General features: G+C 38.9%; 1 protein-coding gene across 1 annotated transcript in view; it reads left to right on the top strand.

Moving 5' to 3' along the window:
* Positions 1–16,395, top strand: part of PPARG (peroxisome proliferator activated receptor gamma) — a 74,952-nt gene that overhangs the window by 47,432 nt on the left and 11,125 nt on the right. Inside the window, exons 4-5 of the mRNA XM_019505083.1 lie at positions 908–1,107; positions 8,552–9,002. Coding sequence (XP_019360628.1) covers positions 908–1,107; positions 8,552–9,002 — 651 coding nt within the window. The remainder of the gene's footprint in view (positions 1–907; positions 1,108–8,551; positions 9,003–16,395) is intronic.

The following is a 16,395-nucleotide window of genomic DNA, read 5'->3' as shown; positions in this document are numbered from 1 at the left end:
TGTGTATATATATATATATATATATATATAGGGGTGATAGTGGTGTTTCATTTTAATCATGGGAAAATGTGGATTTTGGGTTCCTTTTTTTAATCCAAAAATTGAGGATTCTTTTATCAGAGAAAGCAAGGGTCCCTGCTCATCTGGCTTGCCTCCTGACTGCTTGATGATACAGATTGCTTCCTCCTCTAGGGGTTCAGACAGAAATAACAAGTTTTGACTAATCTGGCCTCTGAAAGCTCTCTCCAGGCATGAACTAACACAACTGCATGGCCACAGAGCACTTTAAAAGGGCCTGATCCCATGATATTCCGAAAGCTCATTACATGAGAGTTTAAATGAAGGCACTCCAAAGTCCCCCTGAGATGGGGGGCTCCAATCCACACCCCGCCACTCCAGCACAGGCTGGGGAAGCCCCAGAATGGACCTCCCTCCCTGCTTCTCCCCCTCCCATCCCAAGACAGCACTGGGGGCTTGGAGGGGCAGGGGCAGGACTAGGGGAAGAGTCCATAGAGATGCAGCCTCCCTTCCTGGATCATTTCCAAATTAGAGCTCAGTTCCTGACCCTTCCAACTCAACATCTAATGTCTGTTGAGTCAGGAGAATCAATCAAACTCATGGTTCCTTCTTGTAAAGCACCACAGATTCATAGATTGTAAGAGTTAGACCAGGGAGCTGCACTTCTGCCTATACCCTAATTGTGTTCTTATAACAATTCCTGAAGAGTTTTGGTTGCTCATCCACATTACCAAGTACTATAATTTTCCTCTTGCTTACCTAAGCATTGTTTTAGTGATAATGAAATTTTAGAAAGATCATTAAGAAAAATGACAAAAAGATTATTTTAAAAAACTGTGTGAGTTTAGGTGCAGCCATGACTAATGTAATAATTTGTCATCTTCTTTAGCTATCAGGTTTGGGCGAATGCCACAAGCTGAGAAGGAGAAGCTCTTGGCGGAGATTTCCAGTGACATCGACCAGCTAAACCCTGAATCTGCTGACCTGCGAGCCCTCGCCAAGCATTTGTATGACTCATACATAAAGTCCTTCCCTCTGACCAAAGCCAAGGCGAGGGCAATCTTGACAGGAAAGACAACAGACAAATCAGTTAGTTCTCTGCTTTTTCTTCTTTTTTTTTTGAGTAAATGATTTACCACATTGACACACAGTAAAAAAAAAATTGCTGTTGGCAGTTACATATTTCAAGCTGTGTCTTAAACACAGGAAATGTTTTTAGATAGGATAAGTAAACATTATTTGAAAAATCTCCAAGTTCACCTAATAAAATACTTGAAACAAGTACAAGAATTTGAAGGTCATCTTAACCTTTTTGTACTCCCTGATCCATTCTTCCCATTTCCCCTCTCCTCTATCTGACATAATATCTGTTTAATAGGGCTAACTATCTGGTAGACAAAAAGCTGAGACACTGTTGCAAACATTCATATAGTAACATATTACCAGTACTAGCAGTGAACGCAAAGAAATATTCTAATGTAGTTGTACGCTCCTACTTTCCTTTCCCATAACTGGCAAATGATTCACAGAACCAGCATTGTATCTCTTCATAAAATATACTGCTTGTTCCTAAGACATAACGATGATTTCCTGCATTTAAGTTAGTTATCTAACAGGGTTAAAAGGATGTTATATTGCTACATGTTGCTTTAGGATTTTTCAAGGAAACCCACAAAGTACATATCCCTCTATGTATAATGTCTCAAAGATTTTCCTGTAATGTGTAAAGTTAGTTATCTTGTGGGAGTTCAGGTTTTCTTGTGGGTTTCCTTGAAAAATCCTAAAGCAACATGTAGCAATATAACATCCTTTTAACCCTGTGGAATTTGGTTTTGTATCATTCAGTTGCATAGGGATAAAAACAGCTTTTCTAAAACCACCATCAGTTTGTGTTGATGTATTTGTTTAAGTAGATAGCAGAGAGTTTGGTTGTCAGGAACATGCTAGAGACAGTGTATTTGATTTCCTTTGATTTTATCAAGAGTAGAAAAGAATGTTACACATTTTTGGCTGCCACTAAGGGCATGTCTACACTGTCAAAGGATCATATTAGGGAATGCTACAGTGAAACGTGCTGTAAGCTGAAGTGGATATAAAGTAGATACCTTGCAGCAGTGAAATTACTGAGTAGTTGTGCCATGCTTCATTTTAGTGCTTCCTTGTGTGGTCCAGAGGTCATAGTCATACACTAATGGTTTGTCTTTACAACAAACTTATTTTGAGTTATCACTTGAATGTTTCTTTTAGACTCAAGCCTTGTTCACACACACAAAATCTTAACTTGAATTTGATGATTTGACATAATCTTGAGTTGGTTTGATCCAACCTGGGTTAATCAGGCACAAAAATAACCTCTTAGAGATAGTCATTGGCAATCCCTCAATTCAATGATGATCTACCACAGTGCATTGAGATGATTTAAGAATTGCAGGTCTTTCCGCAGGGGAGCATAGGCTATAGACTGGGATTCCTCTCCTTTTCTTTCCTCTGCACTCATTTCTGTGCTTTGAGGGCAAGACACATTACCTCAAAACAGGCTGCTGTTTGATTGAGGTTGACACCACTGGAGTCAGTTAGCAAGCTGCCCCTCCCAGCTCTTGATGTTGGCATCTGTTTTCTTCAGGTATGCATTCAATGTGTCCTTGTAGCATTTCCTCTGGATCTGGCTGGAGATAGAGGGCAGAACTGAAAGGAAAGTTTCATAACCTGTATCCTCTGTATCTTGCATAGGAAGCTGAGAAGCACAGTGGAAGCTTACAAGTCTTTAGTTTAGGCTTGGCTGGACAATTCAGCTAAAGGGACATCCCAGCAATTTCTCCTTTCAGGGAGAAAGATCTGAGCTAAGAGATCCACCACTTTCTGTTTGGAAATGAAAGAGGTGACTTGATTAATTGTTCTCTCATCCGATAACTGCCACTATGTTCATCATTAGCAGATAAGGATATTTTTCCAAATCTTTTTGCTAAGGTAACTAGTAAAAAAAATTAACCACTAACAGCATTGGCTTTTAAAATATTAGAGTCAACAGTCCATTGAAGAAAATGAGGTGTTTTACTCCTCTCCTCAGGATTGATTCTTATCCTATTTCTATTTCTAAGTTTGATGCAGTTGGTCTTGATTCACATGCCAATGCAACAGAAGAGCAAAAAATCCTTGAAGTAATTGTCTATCCCTGCAAATTCAAATAGTACTGCATCAGTCCACAGCAAAAAGATTTCCTTCCTGAACTGTCTGAAAACTTTTTTCAGTGACAGTCTTAAATTCTAGAGAAATTTTGAGCCTTCTTAATGGAATCTTTATATATTTTACTATAATTTCTCTTATTTTACATATTAAATTTTTATTTTTTAAGCTAAGCCCTCATGATACAATCGTATAGAATTTATCCAAAAATTGTAACTAATGTGAATCTATGTGCAGGTTTCACATTGATGTTTCACATTACTTAAATTAATGCAATGAAATACAGTATTAAATTGATGTTATTGAATGCAATCACATTGGGTGCTTCTACACATGCAATTAATGCTCCTGAATTTTCTGTACAGAAAATTCAAGCTCATTAAAGCAGTCCACGGCACACATCTGTACGTATGCCCCTGTCGAGAGCAAATTGAGCCCAGCAGGAACAGACCAGTCCAGAGCTGCTCCTGCCCTACTCCGCCCCCCTGCAGCAGCCAGGAGGAGTTCCAGGTTCTCCTGGGTGCCAGCCCCAGGCTAGCAGGGAGCACCAGGGACTAACCCCAAGCTCTGGGGGGTGGGGGGAGCTGTCCCAGCTGGATAAGCATCTCTGTCCCTGCTGGGGGGAGATCAGGCTGGCCCCAAAGGGATGGGGGAAGCTGTCTCAGCTGGACAGGCAGATTGGGACCCCTCTAATCTCCACAGGGCAGGGAGAGCTGTCAAGCTGCCAAGTAGCCACCTCCCAGCCACATGGAGACTGAAACCCATCTGAATCTCCGTGTGGCTGAGAAGCAGCTGCCTGGCAGCCATGACAGCTCTCCTTGACCCTGTGGCCCCCTGCTGTCAGCATCAATTTCTCCCAGTCAGCATCTACACATGTGGTACAGTGCATTAGTTAATGCATTGTTTTTCTAGTACCTGTATCTATAGGTACTAGAAGATGGTTCATTACATGAATATACTGCTCCGTAATTGCTGTGCACATGTAGACATTGATTCTTTACTATGCATTAAGTTAGTTTAATGTGCAGTAAGGTATCTCATATAGACATACCCATTGAGGGGATGTATATGCAGCACTGACTGAGGTTCTGATACTATAAACTTTTATGGGCATGAGTCATTTTATGCATGGTAGTAATTACATTGAGATGACTTTGAATAGTGCTCTGTACAAAAGTTACTGAACTATGTAAGTTTTTAAAGGGTCAGAGCATAAAAACATGATATCCTATCCCAGAATGCATTGAACCTTGTATGGATTCTTTATGGGTTATCTTGTCTTCAATTGTTTCATATTTGTGGTCAGAAATCTACTGGACAGGTACCGATGATGGTACATCCACAGATCTTTGTATTATTTTACAAGATGCTTCAAGGCTGTCTTAGATTTCAATAACTGGTCTTATGCTCTGGTGCATAGTTAATTAATAACTGCTTGGACTTTGGAAGTGATTTTGTGATGCCTGGATGTTACTTCTATGTGATGTATATAGTGTGCCATCACATGATGTTTTATTGTTTATTAAAATTTTAAAACCCTTGCCAGACTAGAGATTATCATAAAACAATACACAAATAGACACCTTTATGCATAAGTTGCTGTCACTTTTCAAGTCATGTTTAAATTCCCCGCAGAGACTGAATGCTCTTAGTAAATAATGATTAAAACGTTTATGTTATTTGTACTGTAATGGACTTTGTGCTATGAGATGTGAAGCTGTTTACTACAACGATTATTCATATTCTTTAATTATATCTGTACCACATGAAAAGGTTTGGATATGCAAAAGTGGTGTGTGAAATCTAAAATTACTAAATAACCAGTCCTGGTCTGGACTGTACAGAACTCCTCAACCAAAGCAAGATAAGCTTCTGGTCACAGAGTTCTTTTGAATCTTTAAATTATGTTTTCTTGGCCCATTTTAGCTTTTTTATTTATTTTCACTCCATAAGTGGCAATTTGTGTAATAGCCCAAATGATATAAACTAGTTTTATATCTTTTGCACATAAGCATGCAGAGAACAGAAGTTATCAACAATGATTTTCTCAAGTTTGGTGCTAAAAGAGCAAGTAGGAATCTGTTGAAAGAATAAGAGAATGACATAGCAGAACGGGAGGTTCAGAAGCCTATGTTCATTTAGCCGTTATTCCACCCAGTTATGTACATGAAAGTGTTCCTCTGTTGCCAGAAGTGGAACAATGTGTACATTAAATCTTGAGAAACATGTGTGATCTTGCTGATATTTCTCAGAGCCATGTTTTTTTTAAATTTCATACCCCTCAAAGAAGTTACAAGGATTGTGTCCTAGTACAGTAGCTATGTAGCCAGTGTTGTACCTTATGCTGTTTGTGTAGTCGGTGACTGGGGCTGGCTAGGGCAGAAGGTTGCTACAGTGCAGGGCTGCCTGCCAGCTAGCACCACACTGGAGCACCTTTGTGCCCCAGCCAGCCCCTCTGCAGCATGTTGAACCAAGACGGAGCAGCTCCAGGCTGGCAGTCTGATCCCCTGGACCTTCTTCCAGTTGGGGCTGCTCCACCCTGACTCAACATGTTGTGGTCAGGGGCACATGTGTAAACACTGTGCCCAGGAGCAACCTGCACCCAGGAGCAATAAATTCTGACACAAACTGTGCTGAAGTTTCTTGCTATGTGCTATTTGCATGTGTAGATGCACCATGTGTATTGCATACTATTTCCCAGAAAAACTCAAGTGCCCCTGCAAAGGAGTTAAAACTTTTGTTTGTTAGCCTTATTAAATACATACCAGAATTTTCTCTACTAAAGACTAGTCAAAGACAAGAATAAACATTACAAAGAGTGATGGCACAACTCACAAGATGGATTTCCAAAGACTTGTTCCTAATTAAGGAACTACTTGTGTGTCACAGAATCCATAGAATTTTTGAGCACTTAGTATATCTACTATTAATGGAAACTGAGAACTTAAGCAGAAACTTTGATGTATTTAGAACTGAGGCAGGAAAGTAACTGAGAGAACCAGTGCCATTCAGACAATAATAGCACCCCATGATTATTATCTACTAAAGATAATATTGAGAGCTCACATTTATAGCTATCTATGTAGATCATTTGATTATGTATTAGCATCTATCTGCAATCTTTTCTTAAACTACCAAAAGGAAATTTTTTTGCTGAAAAATAAAAATTCAAACGGCACAAATTTTTGGAAGCAAAACACAATCCAGTTGGTACATGTTTAAAATACTTTTATGACTTCAGTAATCTAGGACTTGATCCAGTGCTTCTTGAGATGAGTGGAAGTTTCTTCATTAATATTAATGGATATGGAATCAGGTGAACAATGAAGAATATAAAATCTGGGTTGCAAGCATGAAGGCTAAAAAAGTACATCATTTTTCAGTTCTACATATCTGGCATAGTGGTGCAATAGAGGTTTTGGTGCTGCTTAATCCCTTGAAGGAGAACAAACAGACAAGTATAACATAAACAGTAAGAGAAAAAGTGAATTGCAGCATTGAAAAACATAAGGTAGCCAAATAAATTCTTTGTTTTCCAAGGCAGACTCAAACAATCTTGGGTAAATGATGCATGCGCTTGATTTAATAATTTGGCATAAAGATGGAGGTTCCTAAAATAAATTCAGAGCTCTTCACTTGTCCACCTCTTTTAACAGATCATACCCAGAGGACTCACATCTGCTTATTTTGAAATAGATTGTTTCCAGCTTATAAACGATTTTCTGGCATCATTTTTTAAATCTGTTTACAAATTGACATATTCCAGGGTTTATTTATTTATGCCTGGGTTTATTTCTCAGGCATACTCATCATATGAATTGCTTTTATTGTAATTTACATCATACTATTTTTTTTTATGAAGTAGCTATTCATTACCATATTATTTGAGTTTAAGAAACTCTTAACCCCTTTTAGTATGATGAAGTTAATAGCAATGAGTACAGTTTATAAAATGGTCATGGTTAAACAGTGTAGATTTTTTGCAGTACTTTCTAGGATAGGATTTTAAATGATCATATGAGGTAAAAAAATATTGAAGATACTATGTCTGTCTATAAAATGTTCTACCAATGAAGATACAATTCAGACATTCAGGTAGAAGGCAGGGTAGGGTTGCACCTTAGGTCTCTGATACACATTATGTTTAGGATACAGTTAACAGGTTATTGCAACCTGTTAATTGCCGCACATGCAAATCAGTTTAAGGCATGATAGTACAGCAAACAATCCACAATGTTATTCTGTATTATACATGGAATAACTTTGTGACCTGTTTGTATTGTGCCTTAAATTGAATGTGTGGCCAGGATCTTAGAGATTAATTCATTCAAAAATGCAAAAGTTTTTGTAGGCAGTAGCCTACTTCCATTTATAGCATCTGAAAAAGTAGGCTGATGCCTAAGAAAGTGTGTGCATTTCTGAACAAGTTAGTTTCTAGGGATGCCTATACAACAGTGTGGAGGGTGCTTCAACATACTGGAATTCCAGCATGTCAGAGCAGACTTGATTAATCGCGTCCGCTGGAGCATGGCAATTACCATTCTCTAGCACCCTCCTATATCTCACATATCAGTGTCCCCACGCATAAAAATGGTGACAGGGTGCTTGAACTAAAGATGGTCTAATGAGCTTTAGTTCAAGCACCCCTGCCACCATTTTTGAGCACGGGAATACTGATACACTAGATGTGGTGGCACTTTAGAGTGGCTCTCGGAGCCACTTTAATTATAGTGCTGCCCCTCACCCACCTCCAGAGCACATGTAAAAGTGCCCTAATGTGCCACCCTGCCCTGCCCTCTACCTGACTTCAGACTAATACTGCTAACTACTAACAATGAGGTGTAATTCTATTTATTATTGGATATAAACTATTAAAATTCAGGTAAAAGGGGTAACAGTCTTTTATTAATAACATTCTGAACATTGAATTAAATTAGTAAAACACTTTTATGAAACTAAATCAGGCATCATTAATAGATACTTTTTAGGAGTGAAAACTTTTTTGTTTTAAAAAATGGCTTTTATTGACTTCTTTAAAATTGCCTTTCCAAAACTCTAAACTCCAGAAGGTGGATTCACAGCAAGTGTGAGAAATTTTTTGGAATGGCTTTTCCCTTCAACAAACTATTTTTAACTGTAAAAATGTTTGTTCTAAAGAGTGACATGTACATTTTAACCCAAAAGTAAACTCCCTAGGTACACTGATACATATTTGCACATTCCCTGTTCTACTTCCATGTGTTTCCTAACAATGATTTATGTATTTTATTGTATTTTGCAGTCTTTTGGTAATGTGTTGTACACAGAAGTGATACATGAAACTGAATTATATTTTTCCTTTTATTTTTAGCCATTTGTTATTTATGACATGAATTCTTTAATGATGGGAGAAGATCAGATCAAATGCAAACATGTGTCACCCCTTCAAGAACAGAACAAAGAGGTAGCAATTCGCATCTTCCAGAGGTGTCAGTTTCGCTCTGTAGAGGCAGTGCAAGAAATCACAGAATTTGCCAAGAATATTCCAGGCTTTGTGAACCTCGATCTGAATGACCAAGTAACTCTGCTGAAGTATGGTGTCCATGAGATTATATATACACTTCTGGCTTCTCTGATGAATAAAGATGGGGTTCTTATATCTGATGGACAAGGATTCATGACACGGGAGTTTCTGAAGAGTTTGAGAAAACCTTTTTGTGACTTTATGGAGCCCAAGTTTGAGTTTGCTGTGAAGTTTAATGCACTGGAATTAGATGACAGTGACCTGGCAATATTTATAGCAGTCATTATACTCAGTGGTGGTAAGTATTGCTTTTTAATATACTTGTTTTTTTGTATATGGTTGCCATTTTTAAAACAGTTGTCAAAACAGGAAAAGGGGGGTCAGAAGTACTCAGGGATAGAGTTGAAGTTGTTTAAATGTAACCTTTGATTGACTTTCTAATGCTTTGATGTTCCCTGCACCTCCTTCACTCCCTGATACAAAGTGCTCATGCAGATGTGCTGCTGTTACCAACAAATTTGGCCATGCTTGCTGAGTCAGCAGTATATTTCATTTAAAAAAACAAAATCAGGGCTGTCTTATTCAAAACAGGAAAGGTGGGAACCATCCCAGCAGGAGCATTTCAAAGGCCGCTTGCTATAATGAGAGTTCTTTTATACCCACAATTAGATTGTGTAGCCCTTTTAATAGTTTACCAATATCTTGCATCCCATAATAATTTCAAATAATCACTCAGCATTAGACTTACACAAATATAGATTTTTTTTGAAGTAGTGAATCTTCAACATGAAATAAAAATAGTTAGTTACTCAGGAAAGCAGGGGTTACTAACATGAAAAATCAGATGGGATATAGGCTCTGTTCAGGCTGGCAGGCTAGTATGTATATTTGTATTTTCAGGACAGAATGAATCCTGAGGCTAAGGCAGCAGAGTATTTGTAATCTCTTACAATCTAGCATTAAAGAAGGCAGGGAAATGTTTCTGTTCTTTATTGAAGATTATGAAACTCTTCTGTCTCCTTCCATGTCTATCATCTCTTGTGGAATTTTATGAATCAATTGCTGGTAGCAGTCTGAAGCCAACCAGTTCTTTTACTCTGTAGCTCCACTGACTTCAGCTTTGTGGTACAGGTGTAACCTAGAAGAGAATTTCATCCAGCTACCTGTGTATGTGGGCTCAGTTCTGCACTGCAGATGTGAGATAGGAGACATGTGCACGCTTCTGAATACAGAGGGCTTCTTTATTAAATTATTTTTTAACATAAGCAACCACATTATCCTACCAAGATCAAACATTTTGTTGAGAGCCTTGTTAAGTTTGATTTGCTATGCATTGAATTTAAACTAATGCAAAATTCGTTCTAGCATTCTATTTCATTCAGTGAAAATACAGTATCACAACATGTTTTATTAGACTAGCTAAATCCACTTCAAACAAGTACAGCTCTTCTCAGAAGACCTTTTCTTCAGCGAGACTTTTAAACAAATTGATCCCTGAGGACTTTGAGTTAATTCAATAAAGAAGAAATACGATACCAGCACATTTTTAGTTGGCTGGGGGAGGTATATAAACTTACCAGGGTATTCCAGAAAGTAAGCCAATATTTTGAGTTTTCTAATATTAGTGAAAAGTTAGATGAGAAACAGGCCTCCTAAAATCCTCCCTATCCTAATTGAAAAAAGAGAACTCATAATCAGTTACTGTAAATCTGGGTCTGTTAAATTTCAGTGATGTTTATTTTATATTTGAGGAAACAGGTATGATGTAAGTAATGTTAAATTTTGGATTCCAGGTAGATAATAATCCACAAAAATACTGAACTGCTCTGAGTTAGATTCATCAGCCAGTAGTATTTCTTTGTCTTGTATGAATAATTTGAAACCAGAGATTCATAAACTATTTATTGAACTGTATTAATTAGTCCTAAAATAATTCTGAATTTGATCCAATCACTCTAACATACAAATGAGCTCCATTTTCACAGAAATCTTGTAGTTTTCAGATACTAAAACAGATTCCTGAATGTGATGGCCTCCTATTTGTCTTCAAAACCTGTTAAAATAAGAACAGTGTTTTGTAAAACATGTATCCATGACAATAAGTACTCATTGCCTCCTTGGGAATGGTATTGTCCTTCAGTTTACAGAGTCAGATCCCTGCTTATGATGTTTAAATGCATATCTCTAGTAAATGCATGAAAAGCAGTCTTCTCTCTTTACAATAGGCAATTTAGTACTGTCAGGCTTAATGAAGTATGAGAATAAAATCCTGTTTCTTGGCTCTTTTGGATGATCATGTTAATATTTCAGGGGGCCTTAGCCAGCCTCAAAATTGAAGAATCAGGACAGTTACACTTGAAAATTAGAGATCTGGAGCCAATACATCCTTTTTGAATCATTCATTAGAATGTTGCAATGTAAAAAGAATTTTAAAAATATATCTGTGTATATATGTATACCCTAGGAAATTACTAACAAGCGGTCTCAGCTGCAGCTTACAAAGACTCTACAGCCAAATAGTTTGCTTCTGTCTAAATGAATCTGTCATTGCCTAGGCAAATAATGCTGGGTCTGCTGTCCCCTTAAGTGGTACCTCTTATGCTGTTTAAAAAGGAGGAAAAAGAAAAGGCCATTTCCAGCTGGAACATTGAACGGGAAAAGTATCTCATCGTCAAGTGAAAGTTTGGAACGCATCACAGTTCCTCTGAACTTCTAAATCATTTGAGATTGAGATAGTTTCATACATGGTGTATTTTACAAGGCAAAATGCCCACATTATAATCATAGGGAGAAGCTGACAAATGAACTGTAATGGCAACAAATTAAAAGTAATCTCACCTCCAGAGTCATCAATTTGAGCTCCAGCTGAGCTATTCAAAGCACAGTGGGCCACTTTGTTCAGCTGAGGTCCCTCCAAATGCTGCTTGGTGCCCATTATTATAAAACCTAACAGCTGTTCTTAATGTGTATGTGTATGTTCTGCCTGAAAAAAAATACTGAACATTTTCAGCTGAGGAAAAAATATTCTGCTGCTTCAAAAAAATGGTGGCAGGACCAAGGCTATGCCCAGATAGTAAACTTACTATCCCCAGCAGTGAGCACCTTAAACATGCTGTGTTAGCCTGTGTGGACTGCTGCTTAAATGGTAAGCAGTGTTGATGCCTCTGTACAGCATTTGGGCTAATTAGCGGTGCAGACTGACATTGACATTGTCCTCAAACTAATAAGCTTGTTCATATGTATGCAGTTACACTGCTGCTGGTTTACAAGGTGGCCTGCCCAGCGTGGGACAGTGTGTTTGAAGGCAGGATCTCCAGGAACAGTAAGCTTACTATAGACACACAGCCAAACAGTGCTTTTCACGGGCAGCAAAAAAATGCCTATTTTTGACAAGGGACATTTTTTATACTATTGTCAGCAATGTAAAGTTTTCATCCAAGGTTTTTATAATTCATTTTACAGTAAAAGCTTTGTTATCCAGCAAGCATGGGGAATGGAGGGTGCCAGATAACAGAATATGTCGGATAACTGAGTGGCCTGAACAGGTGTCTTTGCCTGTTTGGGCCACTGCCTGTCCCACCACATCTGGGGTGTTGCTGCCCCTCCTGTCGTGTTGCTGGCCCTCCCGCCGCATCGCCGCCTCTCCCATGGGGCCCATGGGCCCCAAGGGACAGGGAGGGGGGACCCACGCAGCCTGCTATGCCCCTGGGCCATGGGGGCTTGGCAGCACAGGCTGCTTTCCTCTGGGCTGTGGGGGCTCTGCAAAACTGGAAGTGCCAAGGTGGGCACTTCCAGTTTCACTTTTCCCTTACAAGCCAGCATGCCAGTTAACAGAGCATGCCAGCTTGTAAGGTGCCGGTTAACACAACTTTTGCTGTACTTTAAAAATGTAGTTTGCTAAAGTAAAATTTGGAAAACTATTCTCAGAAACTCTCCCAGGCTAGGGACAGACATTACACATAAACTGGTTTAAGTGATCAGAAACTGGTTTAAACCTGTAACAGAACTGATGTTCAGGGCACATAAACCAGTTTGAAAATGGCTGAAACAGGTTGGAGATAAACCTGGTTGAATGTAGTATCAGACTTAACTGATTTGGTTCAAGCCAGTTTATGCAATGTCTGTCCCAGACCGTAAAGATAAACCAAACACCCCCAGCATCCCAGCATTCTTTGTGGGCTGGATGGGCCCCTCCCCTCTGCTCCCTGGCTACAGCTCCCACAGAGACTCCAGGCATCTGCCTGGCTTCCTCCTGCTCCCCGCTTCCTCTCTCCACTCCTTGCTGGCGCAGGGATTCCTGTCCCCTCTGCCTTACACAGACACCTCTCAGCATTAGCTAGCAGAGCACATGCTGTCTATGGTCCATGCTGTGGCAGACAGGACAAAGTCATAATCAGCAGGTAGTTTGTAATGTCCCTCTGTTGTTTTCTTAATGGGCTGATAAACACTGAGTTTGGGGTTATAAACACTGTGTTACCAATTCCCTGCTGGGCTGGTCAGGAGGGGAGGGAACCCCTCCCTAATCAGAGCCTGGGCACACTGCCCCCCCTCAGTTCAGCATTGTGGATGGGAAGGGAGGACTGCTCTAGCCCCCGCCCCCAGCTTCTATCCTGAGCCACTGCGGGCATGTGCCTGCATTTTTTCAGTCCAGAGGGGATGTCTGGACAGTTACAAACTGATTCAGCCTAGACAGGTTAGACTAACCTGCAAAGATTAAATCAATTCAGGCTCAGGCTTTTTGAATGTCTCTCCCTACCCCTAGTCATTATTACCCTCCATCAAGTGTCCCCCTTGGCAATACGTCCTCAACTACATGTAGAATATAAGGGATTCAGCAGTGCCATAAAGTGACTGCTTCTTCATGCAGCATTTTCTTTCTCTAAAAAATACGCTTGTAAATAAGCTTGTGAAAAGTGCTGTATTATCACCACAGAAGGTTGCGGAACAGCTGTAGTGCAGAGTCAGATAGGAAGGCCTCCCCCTACTACCCTGTACAAATTTTGTGATAGAAAAGACTATCTAGAGGAATAGGATAGTTCAGATTTTGGTCCTAGGATGCTAACTATCCTAAAGGCCATTTTATGACACTTTTTCACTGAGAAGTTCATTATGGCTAGGGGCTTGTTTCACATGCAGTGATGAAGAGAGCATGCCACTTGCTTAGTTTCATATCAAGAGGGGGAAAGCTCACAAAATATAAGAACTGATGAAGGGAAAATAATGGTTGGCAGACTTTTACTATTACATCAGAATGGAAAGAACCTTGATTGTTTAATGAATGTCATCTGAGTAATGCAAGCAGAACTAAAAATGAAATTGTAGATGTCAAAAGTGCTTTTCCCCCATTGTCTAAATGCATTTACATGTACACAGTCTCACTGAAGTAATTCATTAGCATTCCTGTAAAGTTCATAACTGACAAGATTACTGGAAAAGAGAGATGTTTCTTCACAGAAACTGTGGTATTAATTCTGACAGAGGATGGCCAAAGGGTTAAAAAGTGAAGGGCTTTTTTCTGTTGTGTTATCTTTTTGTAAAGGTGTATACATTCACATTTTGCCATGTTAATTTGGATGGAAGGATACCAAGCAGTCTAGTTTATACATTTATAAATCTGAGCATGGCTCTTATGAGACATTTCTGTGCACTTTTGTTTCAGCGCACATGATTTCTTACTGGTTGTATGTAAATAGAAAGAAGGTTTGTATGATGGCTGCTTTTCCCATCCTGTCCCTTTTTCTTTTTTTGTTTTAGGGTGTTTGCATTATAGAATACATGTCTAGGAAGAACTGAAGAGTTGTCATTTTTATTGTGTGTGTGTGTGTTTGTTTATGTGCATATGTAGGTATAACCCCATAGCTAGAAATACCTATGAAAAGCCAGATCCAGCTAAATGTATGACCCAACCGCAAAAAAAATAAGAGGTAAATTAAAATATTGCTATACCAAGGCTTTGACTCAGTAAATTAATTAAGCACATAACTTATGAAAACATGCTTTGCAAATGAAAACATGCTTTGCTAAAACAGGGCCCAAATGACCTCTTCATTCTGAGACATGGAGCACTAAATTTCAGATTAAACTCAGTTCTCATAATTACCTAGTGCCTCATTAAGCCAGTTAATAAACAAATTGAGTCCAAATTTACAGGGCCATTTCTGTGGAGTTATTCCTCTGGCATGGATGGAACCACACAGGAATGTCTGGTTCCAGACCCCAGCTTTTGCATTTAATACCCTGCAAAGTTTAGGGAGCATTTGAATCTGGAATTCAGTCTGACTGTGAAAGGGTCTAGCTGTGCAATTGGAATGATGCTCTGATCCAACAATCAGAGTGCATTCAGACCCAGGATTTCAGGTCAGGTCTGTCTGCACCACTGACTTGTCTGTCTCTTACTATGTGTGTTTTGTAACAAATCTAGAGCACTGACTAGCAGCCGTTTGTTACCTATTATATTAAACCATTGCTTACAGTCTGAAAAACTTGAGGTTTTATCACTGAATATTATCAAGAAATCATTTCATTTTGACTGTTATAGAGATTCCACTTCTTGTAACCCTGTTAGAATAGGGAAGTGTTTTCTGTCAGACCAGTGACTGAAGATAATCAGTATGGGCTTTGAACCAAAATCCTGATGAGGGAATGCATGTGACAGACTGGTAAGTAAAACTAAAACTGTTGAGTCATAACTTCCTCAGTAATGGAAGCAGCACTTATAAAAATTCAATCAGCCAGTTTAAGTTGCTTTGTGTATTTTATCACATTTTGATTTCAGAATGCGTATTCAAGGTAGGTGACCTTGAACAGTGATGGCTGTGAGAGATATAAGACATAACGCAGTTCCCCATGCTAGCCTAAAACATCGAGTCAGGCAGATGGCCATTTCATAAGCAACAAATAACAAAAAACAAATGTCCATAATATTAAGGGCATTAGCATCCAAAAGAGGCTTTCAGATTTGTAAACCCATTTTTTTTTGCTTAAGACAATATGTTACCAATTTAAACAAACACACTTTAGATCCCAAATCTAGGGGACCTTTAAAAAAAGTTTTACAAATTTAAGTAACTTTTCCAGTCACTGAAATTGTTTTTTTATCTGAATTTTAAAATTTTCCTGCAGTGCTTCCAAACCAAATAAAAATGCCTTGTGTTAATGAGTGAGAAACAGGAATAAGATTGTTTAAAGACTTCTATAATAATCAAAAAGTGAAACCAGACCATTTCGCTAACATTTTCTGAGCTGGAGAAAAGGTACATTATTAGCAAACGGTTGCACTCAATTTTAATAATCTGAGATTATGAAAAATAGATTAAAATATAGCCTCAAAAATATGCTGGTTACCATGATGGCTGTGTCACAGGACTGCATCCTGAATTTACAGGGAATGGACTTGTTGCTGTCTGCTCTTGACTAAAACTGTGTAATTGTCATATAAATTTAAAGACATCATTCCACTTCACTCTTTTCTCGTGTTGGTCATTTCTCACTTCAGCAGTTGCCACCTATTCCTCCTTGGCCTCCTGTCACCAAATATCTCCTCAGTGAAGTCTTTAAAAATGCCACTTCCAAAATTCTTCTGTCCTGTCACTCCTGTTATCGGTTCCCTTTGCTGGCTTCCTCTCACTCTGTTCTTTTTTTTTTCAGTTTCAAAGCTCCTATCCACAATTTGCTTTTCATTTATCTCTAAT

Source organism: Gavialis gangeticus, unplaced genomic scaffold (assembly GCF_001723915.1).
Source record: "Gavialis gangeticus isolate Ggan-Ray unplaced genomic scaffold, GavGan_comp1, whole genome shotgun sequence".
NCBI classification, from domain to species: Eukaryota; Metazoa; Chordata; order Crocodylia; family Gavialidae; genus Gavialis; species Gavialis gangeticus.
Note: the sequence above shows the minus strand (reverse complement) of the source record. Positions and strands in the feature narration are given on the sequence as shown.